Source organism: Tenrec ecaudatus, chromosome 4, assembly GCF_050624435.1.
Source record: "Tenrec ecaudatus isolate mTenEca1 chromosome 4, mTenEca1.hap1, whole genome shotgun sequence".
NCBI classification, from domain to species: Eukaryota; Metazoa; Chordata; class Mammalia; order Afrosoricida; family Tenrecidae; genus Tenrec; species Tenrec ecaudatus.
In genome coordinates, this window is record NC_134533.1 from 147,838,190 (window position 1) to 147,851,352 (window position 13,163).

At 52.0% G+C, this 13,163-nt stretch overlaps 2 protein-coding genes across 6 annotated transcripts in view; both read right to left on the minus strand.

Moving 5' to 3' along the window:
* BFSP2 (beaded filament structural protein 2) overlaps nucleotides 1–2,711 on the minus strand; it is a 106,982-nt gene extending 104,271 nt beyond the window's left edge. The window contains exon 1 of the mRNA XM_075547864.1: nucleotides 2,202–2,711. Coding sequence (XP_075403979.1) covers nucleotides 2,202–2,711 — 510 coding nt within the window. The remainder of the gene's footprint in view (nucleotides 1–2,201) is intronic.
* Nucleotides 2,712–6,956: 4,245 nt separating this feature from the next.
* Nucleotides 6,957–13,163, minus strand: part of TMEM108 (transmembrane protein 108) — a 360,974-nt gene continuing 354,767 nt past the window's right edge. For all 5 annotated transcript variants that reach the window (XM_075546920.1, XM_075546918.1, XM_075546917.1 and 2 more), the window contains one exon: nucleotides 6,957–7,290. In XM_075546920.1, the coding sequence (XP_075403035.1) occupies nucleotides 7,168–7,290 (123 nt within the window). In that variant the 3' untranslated portion in view covers nucleotides 6,957–7,167. The remainder of the gene's footprint in view (nucleotides 7,291–13,163) is intronic.

The window sequence follows — 13,163 nt, forward strand, 5'->3', positions numbered from 1 at the left end:
GAGCCAGGTCTGCCCCCACATGTGAAAGGCAGAGTGACCTCCTCTTAGGGCTGCATGGTGGGCCCTCAGGCAAGGAGGCCGAGCTGGCAGCTCCTGATGAGGTTAGAGACTGGCTTAGCTCAGAGGGACCCCAAGGCCAGTATGTGGAGGGGGAGAAACCCACCACCTGCAGCAAGCCCGGAAGCACTGTGCGATGCTGACTGCACTCCTAGGTCAGGTAGACAATGAGCTTGGCACTCCTGGCGTCGCCAGGAGAGCAGGGAAAGCAGGTTGGAAAGGGAACCCCTTTGTCTGGCTCTGACCAACACTGTAGCCACCAGGTACAGGTGGCGACTTCAATGGAAGGTAATGGCAATTAAATAAGGAGCAAGCCCAAGTACTCGATTGCATTAGCTGGTGTTTGCTAAGCACAGGGTCAGTGGACACGAGGCAGACTGTAAATGAGATGGATCGACACAGCGGCTGCAACACCGCAGAGCATGGAGCCAGAGCAGGCAGGGCCGGACTCGGCTGGGCAGGGTCACCATAAGTCCAAGCCAACTCATCCAAGGACATTCCAAATGCTCAAAGCCACAAATGCTCAAAGCTAGTGGCTTCCAGACAGGACAATGAAGAGCGAGGACATTTCAAAGACTGCAGGAATTTCCATTTGAATGCAACCCATTGTTGTGGAATTCCCACGTGTCTCAGAGTAGAACTGTACTCCAGATGGTTTCTAGAAGTATGGAAGAGAAGCCCCATGGCGCAGCAGTTAAGCACTTGGCTGCTAAGCAAAGACTCCGTGGTTCAAACCCACTTTCTGCTCCAGGAGAAAGACGGAGTGTTCTGCTCCTCTAAAGATTACAGCCTTTGGAAGAAGCACACCAGCCCAGTGTGATCCAAGGATTGTAAACAATAAAATCCCAATCCAAGAAGGGAATAGCATCAGAGCTTAAGTTACGAGCACTCACTTTGCAGAAGACTATGGATGACAGGGGAAGCCCAAAGCCCATTTGCAGGGTCCCTACGTGCATGAAGCCTCCGATGAGTCTCCTCGCACTCCAGTCCAGGGTTATCAATAGCTATGCTACCAGACAGACAACGTTGCAAGCAGAGTGTGGCAGGTGCAGTTAGGTTAAAATGTACTACCTCATCATTTGATCTGTTTAAGTTTTTATTATTTTCTGCTTACTTTTGAATTGAGGTTTTTCTCCCTTTTGTTTTGTCATTGTTGTTGGGTTTTGTTTTGCTTGCTTCTTGTTTGCATTTTGTATAATTTTCTGTATATAAAATCCCGAATTAAAGTAAATCTATAGAGACCATAACTGGGTTAGTAGTTTGTTAATAGTATGATTGAAGCTCTGTCCTCCAGAGTAGCCCTGAGTTAGAATAGAGGCAATGGGTTAATCTTCCAGCTAAAGATCACCAGATCTTGCGTCCTTAGCACTGCCGGGCAGATTCGAACCGCTGATCTGTCAGCTAGAAGTCAAGGGAACCATACTTATCTCAGTAATGTGCTCATTATTTTGATTACATGTCAAAATGATAACATCTTGGGTAGAGTAGTTGAATAAAGTATCAGATTAAAATTAATTTCACCTGTTAATTTTGCTTTTTTAAACTGTGCGTAATGGAAACTTGGGAATTCTCTCTGCGGCTCATAGAACATTTCCATCAGATAACAGTGTTACAGGTGGATACGCCCCCCCAACCCCCCCGGCCAATATTTCGACCCTTTTTAATATCCCATCAATTTTGCAGGATTGCATTTGTAAAAGTTCACACAGGCAGCCCAGGGGGTGGGGACAAGGGCGAGTTTAGAAGATGGACACTGCTGGGTTCAAATGGCAGCTCCCGCGCCCATTTTAGCCGGGTGAGCTGAGGTTTGCTGCTTAACTTCTTGGCGTCTCGGTTTCTCAGCGGACGAACACAGTCTGTGAAAGACCCACGGCACATGTGGTTTGTGAACGTTCCAGGAGAGGAAGCCAGGGCAGGAGCTCGTGTGGCCCTGGCCATGGCCCTGATAAGCCTCTGGACAGGGCAGCCACTCTGTCACAGTCCTAATGGCCATTCAGGCATACGTTCAGCAGGAGAATTTGAGCGTTTGCGGTGGGCTCCCCACTCCCCTGCCCCAGCCCTCAGCCTCCCTGATAAGGACCAGCAGGCAGCCTTCAGTACCCCCTGCAGACCCTCTGCAAAGGCAGCAGGGCCCAGGCACTCACCTGCTGGCAGCTGCTGGCCCAAGTGGCCCTGAGGGGCCCCCAGTCTCCGGAGGCTTTGGCTTTGCTTCCCAGGAGCTCCCGCAGTTGCATTTCCAGATCCTGGTTGACCCGCTCCAGGGTGTGCACCTTGGCCGTGTATTCCACCAGGCAGGCGCCCAGGTCCTCGGCAGCACTGTGGGACCCCTCCAGGTCTGGGACAGGTGCAGTGGCCACGCCTGAGCTCCGCAGGCCCTGCAGGAAGATGCTGCTGATGCCCAGGGACCGACAGGTCAGTCGGGCACCCTGGCTGCCTGTGCGCCCAGTATGTGTTGTCCCTACATAGACCACAGGTGACCGGGCCAGGCTGCCCCTGGCATTGACCCTGGAGCCTGGAGAGCTCTCCAAGGGAGATGATGGCTGAGTCCCCCTGAAGGCTGTCCGGCGCCTCTGGAGGGACATGCTGGAGCTGGCGCTGGGGGTTGCGTCCACCACCACTCGCCTCTCACTCTTCACCCCTTCGGCCTCTGCCATGACTGGAGGACTTACAGAAGCCAATGGATTTGGGATTCCAGCCCCAGTGTCCTGTGACTTGGTCACAATCCTTTCTGGAAGCTTCCCTATCGCCAGGCTGCTTTGTTTGCTGCTTCCACGAGTTTCCCTCATTCACTGGGCTGAAAGGGAAACAAGCCCGCTGGGCTGTGCGCAGACAGGCCCTCATGCATTCTCTGCAGGGTCACGGGTTGGCCTCTCAGATTATTCAGCTGGTGTGGGGGATGGGGGTGGGGGTGGGGACGCTGCCACCTCTGCTACCTCTGGGCTTGTGAAGCTGGGTCAGGTGTGTTTACAGGCTCTCCTTCCCGAAGAGAGTGAAGGACAGGTCTCAGGCAGCCCCCTTGTAGAGATGAGTAAACTGAGGTGGGGCCTCAGCTCATAAGGAGAGTAACCGAGCCTGAACTCTATCCAGGTATCCCAGGCTTTGTCTCCATGCCCGCTTGTGTGGGTGGTCTTAAGTGCCTGCACACCTGCACAGGGAATGGAGGGTGGAAATGGATGTGGACCAGTGAAGGGAGGCAGCTCCAAACTCCAGGGGGACAAACCCAGCCTGCTGCCTCCTTCCCTCTCTGCACTCCTGGCGGCAGCAGCAGGCCCCTGCCTGGCATCTTTCTTCTTGTGGTCTTACTTCTGTGCTGCAAGCCCGCTTCCTGGGGGCAGATGGGCAGGCTGGTCTTGGAGTGCGTCTTTCAGAACTGGGAGGTGTGCTCACAGAGGGCCTGCTGTGGTAGAGGGTCCATCCAGCTGGATGGGATCCAGGTCTGCTGGGCATTAGCTGCTTGGTCTTTGCCAACCTTCTGCACCCTGGCCTTAATTGCCCACATGGTGCTGGGCTGGTTCTACTGTGCTACCTAAGGGGACTCGAGCAGATTCTGGTCCCGCACATGTTGGGTCCTGGGTGCGCTACAGACACCATCCACAGCCCTGCCTCCCCATCTGCTGGAAAATGGCAGGTGTGAGGCTTCTTAGGCAGCTGTCTAAGGCCCTTCCCAGTTCGGAGGCAGTCATTCCCACAGGGCACTCATCCGTTCCTTCTCCTGGCCCCCAGGAACCTCCACTCCCACTGCCACCCTCATCGAGGACACCTAACTCACTGACTCAAGTCTCACCCTGGAGGGACCAGGGAACCAGGTGACACAGAGCGGAGTATTGATCGAGGTTCTGGGGGAACAGATTTTAAGTGAGAGGGAAAGGCAGCCAATTTCTGGTGAATACTGAGTACCCCCCCAGTGTGTGGCTTCCACACCTTGCTCCACTGGCTTTTCCACGTTGGGAGATAGCTACAGGGTTCCCACACCATTTGGGGTACACTGCACAGCTACGTGGGATCCTCACACGCCCTGCAATTGTCCTTGTCCCTGTTTTATGAGGCCCCTGAGGGCCGCCAGGACTTTGCCGAGGTCTCCTGTCCAGAAAGGAGCAGAGCTGCCTCTTCTGATTCACAGTCCACTGGCTTCTTCCGACCCCTCTGCCTCCACCCTGAGAGCTGTCTCCCTGCTCCAAGGCTGGCTCACAGCCAGAGGAAATCCTCTGCTCACCTGCAAGAGTAGTCAGCGAGCGCTTCCCCACTGCTGCCTGGGGCCCACACTTCCTCTCCTTCGTCCCTCTGAGATGGCATGAGGGGCATTTTAGTGCGAGTCCTTTGAGCCACAGGTGACGCGACCAAGGAAAGGTTGCTGGCATCCTCCGGCATTCTCGCTGTGGTGCTCAGAGGGCCCATGAAATCACGGAGCCCTGGTGGGTTGGGCATCGGACTGCCAACTGTAAGGTTGGTGGTTCAAACTCCCTAGCCGCTCTGTGGGGGAAAGCTGAGGCTGGCTGGCCGCCCTGGAGAGACTTACAGCAGTGGAAACTTTCCACGGGGCTGCTAGGAGCTGGCACGGACTTGACTTACTCTTTACTTTGTTTTTGTTTTTATCATCAGCAGCCCTGTCGGGCACAACAGCTATGTGCTTGGCCACTGACCCAAAAGCGAGTCATTTGAACGCACTCTGATGGTCCTGTTGACCCATTTCCATTGAAACATCAACCAAGAAAGCGCCAGGGGAAGTTTCACTTTGTCTCATGGGCGCTGTGATTCGGAATTGACTCCATGGCACCCAGCGATTTGACCGGTGCACGGATCTGCACTGTTGTGAATTCTGCATGTAGGAAAAGGGTCTAAGAGATGGATTAAGCTGCTTGCGAAGGTGACGTGGGTCATTCTCTACACGGCGTCACCCTCACTGGGCAGGTGGACTCCAGAGCCCCAGGACAGGGAGAATGAGGAGGGAGGGACGCCAATCTCTCCAAAGAGCTCAGAGAGAGGGTTACCTTTCGGCGAAATTATGAACAGATGCTGAAGGATTAGTTTTCACAAATGATAAATCGCAAATCTTATGAGGTCATCACACTCAGAAAACCCCGTTTTGTTCTGAAATCAGAATGAAAAAAGAAAGACGGACCTAATGTGGTGCTGTTGGTACTTACTGTTTGAGGCAGCTACTTCAAAATGAAAAGAACACAAAATGTCTTAGCAACTGAATCCTCTGGCTAATAAAATAAGTTTATTTATATATACACGGTAGCTGAATTCCGTGGATAAGGAAAAATAAGTCATACATCCACATATGTATATATAACATATGCACCTTCGATTACATATATTATATATATAGAATTTTACTTTACAGATTTCTCTCTACGAATAGACACACACACACACACTGATATGTTAAATGCAATAGCTGACAGAAATCAGGTTAAAAAAGCCAGACAGCACTGCACGTTAGAAAGTGAACCTCGAAGCAAGACCAAACCTACTTTTGTGTGAGTCTGTGAAGAGTGGCGACAGCCACCAAACGCAGGTGACGTCGGTTCATACGACACTGAGAACATACATTTTTCAAGGCCATCTTTATATCGTTTTTAAAGGAAAATGTAGGTCGAAAGGAGGAATTTATGACAAAAAGACCACAGCAACAACACTGACATATGAGCCAACATTCAAGTTTAATTCCCGGTCTGACTATAATAGCATCTATATTCAAAATATACTATCAAACTATTTTTCTGTTAGAGAAGGGAAGCATCAAAGCAGCTTTCTTCCCACCCAGTCCCTATTCATTAGAAAAAGCACAATGAAACTGCAGACACGCAGCCCATCTCTGCAAGTCCTCATGTCTCTGAGGTCTGACCCTGTTAGCCCTGCTGGATGCGGGTGGAGCAGGACGCGCAGAGGGAAGCGGCTTCCAAGAAGCCCACAGCTGGATGGCCGGGCCGATCCTGGCCCCAGCTCACCCACAGGACTGCAAGGCCAGAGGGGAGCTAATGGATGCCTTCTCCCATGCGATTCACTTTGGCACACTTCCTTTTCGTTTAAGATCACAGGAGGAGGGTTCTAAAATTACAGACCTCCCCCAAACATGTTTTCAGGGGCACAATTCAATTTCTTTGTTGTGAAAACACACTCTGAACCCCATCTCTGAAACCCTCTGAAGCTGGTGGGCTGAGAGGGGCCTCTAACCCTCCAAGAAAAAGGCGTGAGGGTCTGATATAGATGTGGGTGATGGAGGGGGTGCTTCAAGGGGAGCCTTCTCCACCAGGGAGCGGCAGTCGGTAGTTGGCACAGTAGATGCTCATGCTGCCCCCCACATCCCCCCCGAAGATGCTGTGGACGGTTACAGGGAGGTGGTCGTGGGACTTGTCGACATCCTCCCTGGGATCCCCCATGGAGCACCGGCCGGCTTGCCTCCAGTCACTTGGATGGAATTACACACGGCAGCAGTTGGTGAGGCTCAGGGGGCCCAGTCTTCTGGGGTGAGAAGGGGTTGGGGGGCATGATTCTGCTGTCCGATTCCCTCACTGCTATGCATACAAAGGGGCAGGGAATGGGTCACATCAAATCACAAGGTCTCTGAGCTTCGAGAACCACACTTGACCACTGCAACACCTTAAAGTGCTGGAGCAGGGGTTCTCAACCTGGGGGTCGAGACCCCTTTGGGGGTCAAACGACCCTTTCACAGGGGTCGCCTGATTCATAACAGTAGCAAAATGACAGTTATGAAGTAGTCACAAAAATATTTTCCTGGTTGGGGGGTCACCACACATGAGGAACCCTCTCGACACGAGGAAGGTTGAGAACGCTGTAAGTAGGAGGCTAGTCTCTTACCTCACCTGTCTGGGGCTGCGGCGACCCCTACTGGCTCAAGCACTGCTATCAAGAGAAGCAATCGATGCAACTGCTTTGCTTAGAAATACCTTTATTTTATAAAGCCGAGAATCGTCCTGTAAAGTTTCTTTAAACCACACTTATAAAAAAGATGTTGACAAGTCTTAGGAAAAAAAAGCCGAAAATGTTTTTCATTAAGTCAGGGTTACACAAAGGTTATATTTGTAATATAGATGTGTATTTGTATATTTATAATTTAGAGACGAAAAGGGCTGGCCGCTGCATTTAGATCTCAGACACTTGGTCGTTCCCCACAAACAGCGTTTCCTGACAGAAGGGGTTCACCAGAACCATCCCAGTGTCCCTGTAGTCGCCATTGGCCGGGGAGCGGGGCTCTGAGAGCTGGTCCTGGAGAGAGAGAGGAAGAGACGAGTCAGCTGGGGGCGCTCCTGAGGCTGCGGCTATTAAAGAAACCTTCACACTGGCTCCTGTATTTCAGCACACAGTTGTTTAGTAAACCATTTCCTGCATACCCACTGCAGCGCAGCCGTGCTCACGGACACTTCCTTATTAGCTGACTGTCACCCTCACCCTCACTCCTGCACTGTCTCCTTGGTCATGTTGGCTCTTCAATCCCCAAGGGTCTGCACACCCCTGCCTGCCTCTCTTTCCCAGATCTCTGGGCTTAGCCGGACCTCACTGTGTCCCCTCCTGGAACACACCCTATCCTTGCCCCTCTGTCCTCTCCTGCCACCTACCTGCCAGTGTCTGGGTCCCATTCTCCCAACACCGGTCTCCCAGAGCCCGGTCACCAGTGTGGCTGACTTCCCTGTGGCACTAGCTGAGAGACGTGGCTCTGCGTGTGATGGAACCATGGGTGTTCGGAGAAAGTCGGCCTGTCTGCACAGAAGCAGAAGGCAGCCGAGTGTCTCGGGTGCGGTGGTCATACTTTGAATGGCCTGCAAGTGTTGGTAAGCAGCTACATGGCTGATGATGGCCCAGTGCATGACCACTAGCTACAAGGTTGGCGGCGCGAATAAGCCTGTAAAGTTTGTAGTCTTGAAAACCCTCTGGGGCCATTCTACTCAGTCCTAAAGGGCCACTAGGAGTCAGAATCGACCTGACGTGAGTGGGGTTGTTTCTGCCATTTACCCGGTGGCGCTCAAATTCAGCGCCAGCTTGAATGCAGGGGCCTGCCAGTCGTAGCACGTCCTCATGCTAAACAGTCAACGTCTCAGGACCCGCAGGTCATTCCAGCCTTGAGATTCAACAACAGGCGTCAGCTTAATCGGCTTATTGCAGGCTTGCTTAGAAATGTCTTCATTTTAACAAGCTGTGTTTAATTCTCTCCAGGTTATTGTTAAACACAACACACACCACCTAATTCGTGAGGGCTGTGCATGGCTCTGTGGATGATAACAGGAGAAAGGCCTTTGTGCCTAGCATGCCTTCGGAAGACAAGGCTTTCCCCCAGTGGGATTAGCTGAATGGCCATCAGAAAGGGGGCAACAGGGCCAGCCCTGTAAGGCGAACAAGGCAGCATGCTAAGGAGGGGACAGGAGCCCTGGGCCAGGCTGGGGACGGGGGCGGGGCTTGGAGACTGCTTGTTCTCCTAAGCAAGTTTCCACTAGGTGCAAGCCACACGGGGCTGTTTCATTCACACGTGAACAAAAGGCAACTGACATTTGGAATACTGAAGGCAAACAGAGGAAGACAACATGAGGATGGCGAGGAGGAAGGTAGAGGAGGAAGGGAGGGTGGGCAGGAGGGAGATGGTAGGAGGGGTGGGGGTGAGGAGCTGTGGGAAAGTTTCCGAGCACCTTGGGCCACAGGATTCTCTCCCCAGCCCTGGGTTTGTGTCTAGCTGCTGTCATCAGCACAGAAGGGGAGTGGCTCGCCAGCGACATCTGCTTAGGCAAAGCCTGTGGCGGAAAAAGCCCGTGAGTGCCAGCTGCCGCCATCCTGGCTCTGGGCACGCCTCCCGGCGGCTGCCTTTGCCCTCAAGGAGGGTAATCAGTGTCATCAGTGTTCCCAGTGTGAGCCCAGGGGGCTGGCAGAACCGAGCAGTATTCTCAACGCACCAGAACGAGGGAAGCGCAGAACCTGCTGGGAACCTGCTGGGAAGAGCAGCTCTGAGCTGTGGCCGGGTGTGCGCTGGCTCTAGGACACATGTGCAAGGCAGGCAGGGGTGGAGTGAGTGAGTGAGTGAGTGAGTGTGTGTGTGTGTGTGTGTGTGTGTGTGTGTCCGTCTGTCCCAGGGGCTCTGAGAGCCCAGCCACTAACCTGGATGCTGTGGGGGCAGGGTCTTTTCTTTCCTGCTTTTCAAAATCCGTTTACTGTGACTTGAGTGAAGGCGTTCAGAGCAGATCGGTTTTCCAGTCAGCAGTTCATACGCATTTTGTTTCATGTCACCGATGTTAACATCGTCTATCCTACTTCCGCCCTGTGTTGCCCCTTTCCACTCCTCCTCTTGTCCTAAGTGACTTCTGAACTTCGTCCCTTTGGGTCGGAGCTACTTTTGATCTCAAGTGGTTGCATCTTCTTAATACGAGGAAACCCACTCCCACGGAGCTGATTTAAATAGCAACCCTATCTGGGGTTTCCAAGGCTGTTAATCTTGATGGGCGCAGAAAGCCTCAGCTTTCTCCCAAGAACTGGCTAGTGGGTTTGAACTACCAACCTTGCTTGTGGTTAGCAGCCCACCACTTACCTGACAGGGTCATCAGTGTTCCCTTCACAGACCTGTCTGGCTGGCTGAAAACAGCCACGGAATGAACTCGCGTCCACTCAAAAGCGCCAGCCTGCGCTCTCACTTCACTGACTATGTTGCTGAGTAGTGCAGCAGGTGAGCTCCCGTGCCCGCTTCCCTCACTACAGCAATGGAGCGGGACGCTTTCTGCCACGCAAGACGTACACTGCCGTGCTGAAGCTCGCTGTCTGTCTTCAGGAAGCCTGTCCCTCTGTTTGTCCTTAGGTCAAACATGTTTGTTTGGTTTTTTTTTTTTTTTGAGAGAATCTTCCCTGGGTTGGGCTAACCCAGAGTAAACATGATTTATAAACATTTTCCAAAGTCTCTACCAGGCCCGGAGCTAGGTGCTGGGGATCGAGCAGTGACCCAAACAAAAGAGGTTCCTGCCTGCAGGCACCTTCTATTCGAGCAGAGAGAGAACCATGCAGTTAGAGGGCAAGGAGCATGTGGAAGCAAAAGCAAGCATGGAACTAGACCCGATGGTGATTATACAGCTCGTGCTAAAGGCCATTTTACCATGGGGAGGGGAGGAGGGCTGCGTTCTAAAACTTGATTGTGGTGATGATTGTACAATTCTTCTTGATATGATTGAACTATTGTATGATATGTGGATTATGTGCAAATAAAAATGTTAAAAAAAACCCAAAAAAACAAAATGCAAAAGGAGAGCTATAGATATAGAAAGAAAGACAAGTGTGGAGAGCTATGACTAACAAAGGGCAGGGGACATTTAAATTTGTGAAGAGCAGTCATGGAAGGCTTCCAGGAAGAGGTAACATTTGAACAGAGACCTGAAGGAAGGGAGGTATGTAACAAAGAATTTTGTTGGCCCTTTCCTCCTGTCCTAACAGGTAGCTTCCAAGCGCTTTGCATTTCCAGAGTGACTGGACTACATTCTTTCTGGTGAGCCCCTTGAGCTACACCCGATAATTTATGCTAATGAAGTGGGGTCCTGGGTAATTTATGCTTATAAGACAACACAGGATGGAGGCTGATTTGGCTAGTAGGATTACCTGTGTGATTTGAGAGAGTTGGAGCTTTGGGCTGAGTGATAACGGCCTGGCCTTCAGGGAAGGGAGTGAGGGCTGCAGGTTGATTTCGGTCACCTGGCCAATGCCAGCATCATTCCTGTCCGCGGAGCTGGGCACTGAGGCCTGGGGCTGGAAGCTGACAGGGAGGCTGAGAATTACAGAGAGACTTGGATACTGGCTGAGGAGCACAATGACTGCTCTCCTTACTGTTTGCTGAGCCCGACTTCCTAAGAAACCCTCTTCCCTGTCAGTATTGCCTAAGAAGCCTGCGTGGGCGTCACAACAGATTAGTGAGCTCAGCTTAGATGCAGAGTGAGGTGGGAGGAAGGGGTGGTGTCAGCACAGGTGAAGGAGGATGGGCCATGGAGATTTGTTAGGCTCCTGCCTTGTGGCAGCTGGGAAGCTGGAGGAGGCGAGATATGCCCACCCCCGGTGCTGTTTATTGCAGGAGCATCTCGATGGCATGGCAGTTGAGCACTCATTGTCTATAACCAGAACATCAGTGGTTTGAATCCACCAGCAGATCTGCAGGAGGAAGACGGAGCAGTCCTTCCATAAAGACCTCGGCCTTGGAAATCCTAGGGGGGCAGTTCCCCTCTGTCCTATCAGGCCCTAATTAATTAGACTAGATACAGCGGTTTTAGTGATGTGGGGGCAACTGGCTATTCGAATGGGGAGTGATATTGAACAGATATCAGACTAGATGACACGTCATCACAATTCTTGTGTTGGGATGGGGCAGCACAGGGCATTGGGACCATATGAGAGCAGAGTGGGGCGAGCCTGTAGGCCAGGGGTGACCTCCCTGAAGAGGTGACACATAAATTGGGCCCCAAATGGTGGGTGGTATTGGGGTGAACAAGAGGAAGGGGATCTGGGGAGTGGGGGAGACAGAATATTCTAGGAGTGGACATAACATAGTGTCAGAGAGAAGCAAAACGAAGAGCACATGAGTGGAAAAGGGGCATGAGGTTGGAGAGTTTGGCCAGGGCCTTGTCCTGAGGCACCTTGTAGCAATGGGGAGATACTGAAAGGTTTTGAACAAAGGAATGGTAAAACCCATTTGTGCCCATAAAAGCTCACCCTCGTTGCTGTGGGCCACAGGTCTAGAGGGGCAGAGGTGGACTGTACATCCAAAAGAACTCTTCTCCAGTCTCATGGTCTTAACTCAGATGCCCACCATCTTTCTCTTGGGACATCTCAACGGAAGCCTAGGTGATCTACCTATTTCTAGTCTGCCTTTCTGTGTGTCCATCCAGCCATTCACCCACCCATCGAATCACTCTTAGCCATTCATTGGTCATCTCTTGTGAGGTAATGAATGACTCGATTTGACTCTTCACTCCATAGTCTGTGTAACTCCCACCAAAGGGCTTTTGTCATTTTGGTGGGTCCAGGAAAGAGAAGGTGGGTTGTATGACTCAGTTGTGAGTGACTGTTCACAAAGTTAACTGTGATTGTAAAAACTTGGAATTCTCATGTGAGGATCAACTTTGCCATCCTGCTGAGTGTGAACTGAGCCACCTCAGAAGCAGGAAGGCAGATCTCACTAGCATCAAGCAAGACCAGCCAGGAGGAGAGCGCATGCTTTGAATCTGAGGTCCCTGCACATTGGACCTCCTTGATCCAGGGACAGAAAGCTGCGAGTGAGCGGGGCCAGAGGAGTGACAGCAGCGTGGAACAGCGAGGGGGCTTCCTGGCCTACCAGACAAGCAAAGTTGAAAGTCTTCGGGCAGAGCACTTGTGAAAGTCTTGTGGAGTGGGGTCCCTCTAGGCACTGAATTGGAGAAGTTAGTTAGGTTTGCTGACGTGTGGAACTAGAGGTCAACACTCTGGGCTAAGGCTCATGGCAGTGGCCTTCCCTTTGGGCCTTTCTTAGCAACCTTCAAAGAGTTTTGCAACATTGTCTAGGCAGGGCAGAGGCCAAGGGGCCATGTGGCCGAGAGACTAAGGACGAGGGAGACCTGCCTGTGGGTGTGCCTGAAAAGAGGCTGTCTTGACCCAAGAACATTGGACCCTGAACATTTCGGATCCTGAATTGTAACCGTCAACTTCCCTAATGAACCCCACAATCTCAGGTATTGCCTGTGAGCTCTGTGAGGCCAGTGTGAGACATTTCGGAACCTCGCTGAGAAGCAGGGTACTGAGAAGCCGTGTGAAGGGTGGTTGGTGTTAGAATGGGTAAAGACGGTTGGAAGGTGATGGTTTGGCTGATGCCTGATCCTCCCTCCCCCCTTGTGAAGTCAGGGGCAGTCAGACATGCCTGTGGAGTGTCTTCACCAGCCAGAGCGCAATCTTTCTCAATGGGAATCCCCCAGCAGCTCAAAACTTTCCATGACGCTTTGTTGCCTGAGAATGAAGTCCATGTAAAGGCTGCCCTGATTCACCCAGTCAGAATCAACTGCTTCCTCCCCTGAGTTTCAATGGTTCTAGGGAGCTCTCCTTCTATTTCCCAGTTTGTGTTGACTCTGAATGGTGCGTGGGGGCTGCGCTCTACCATA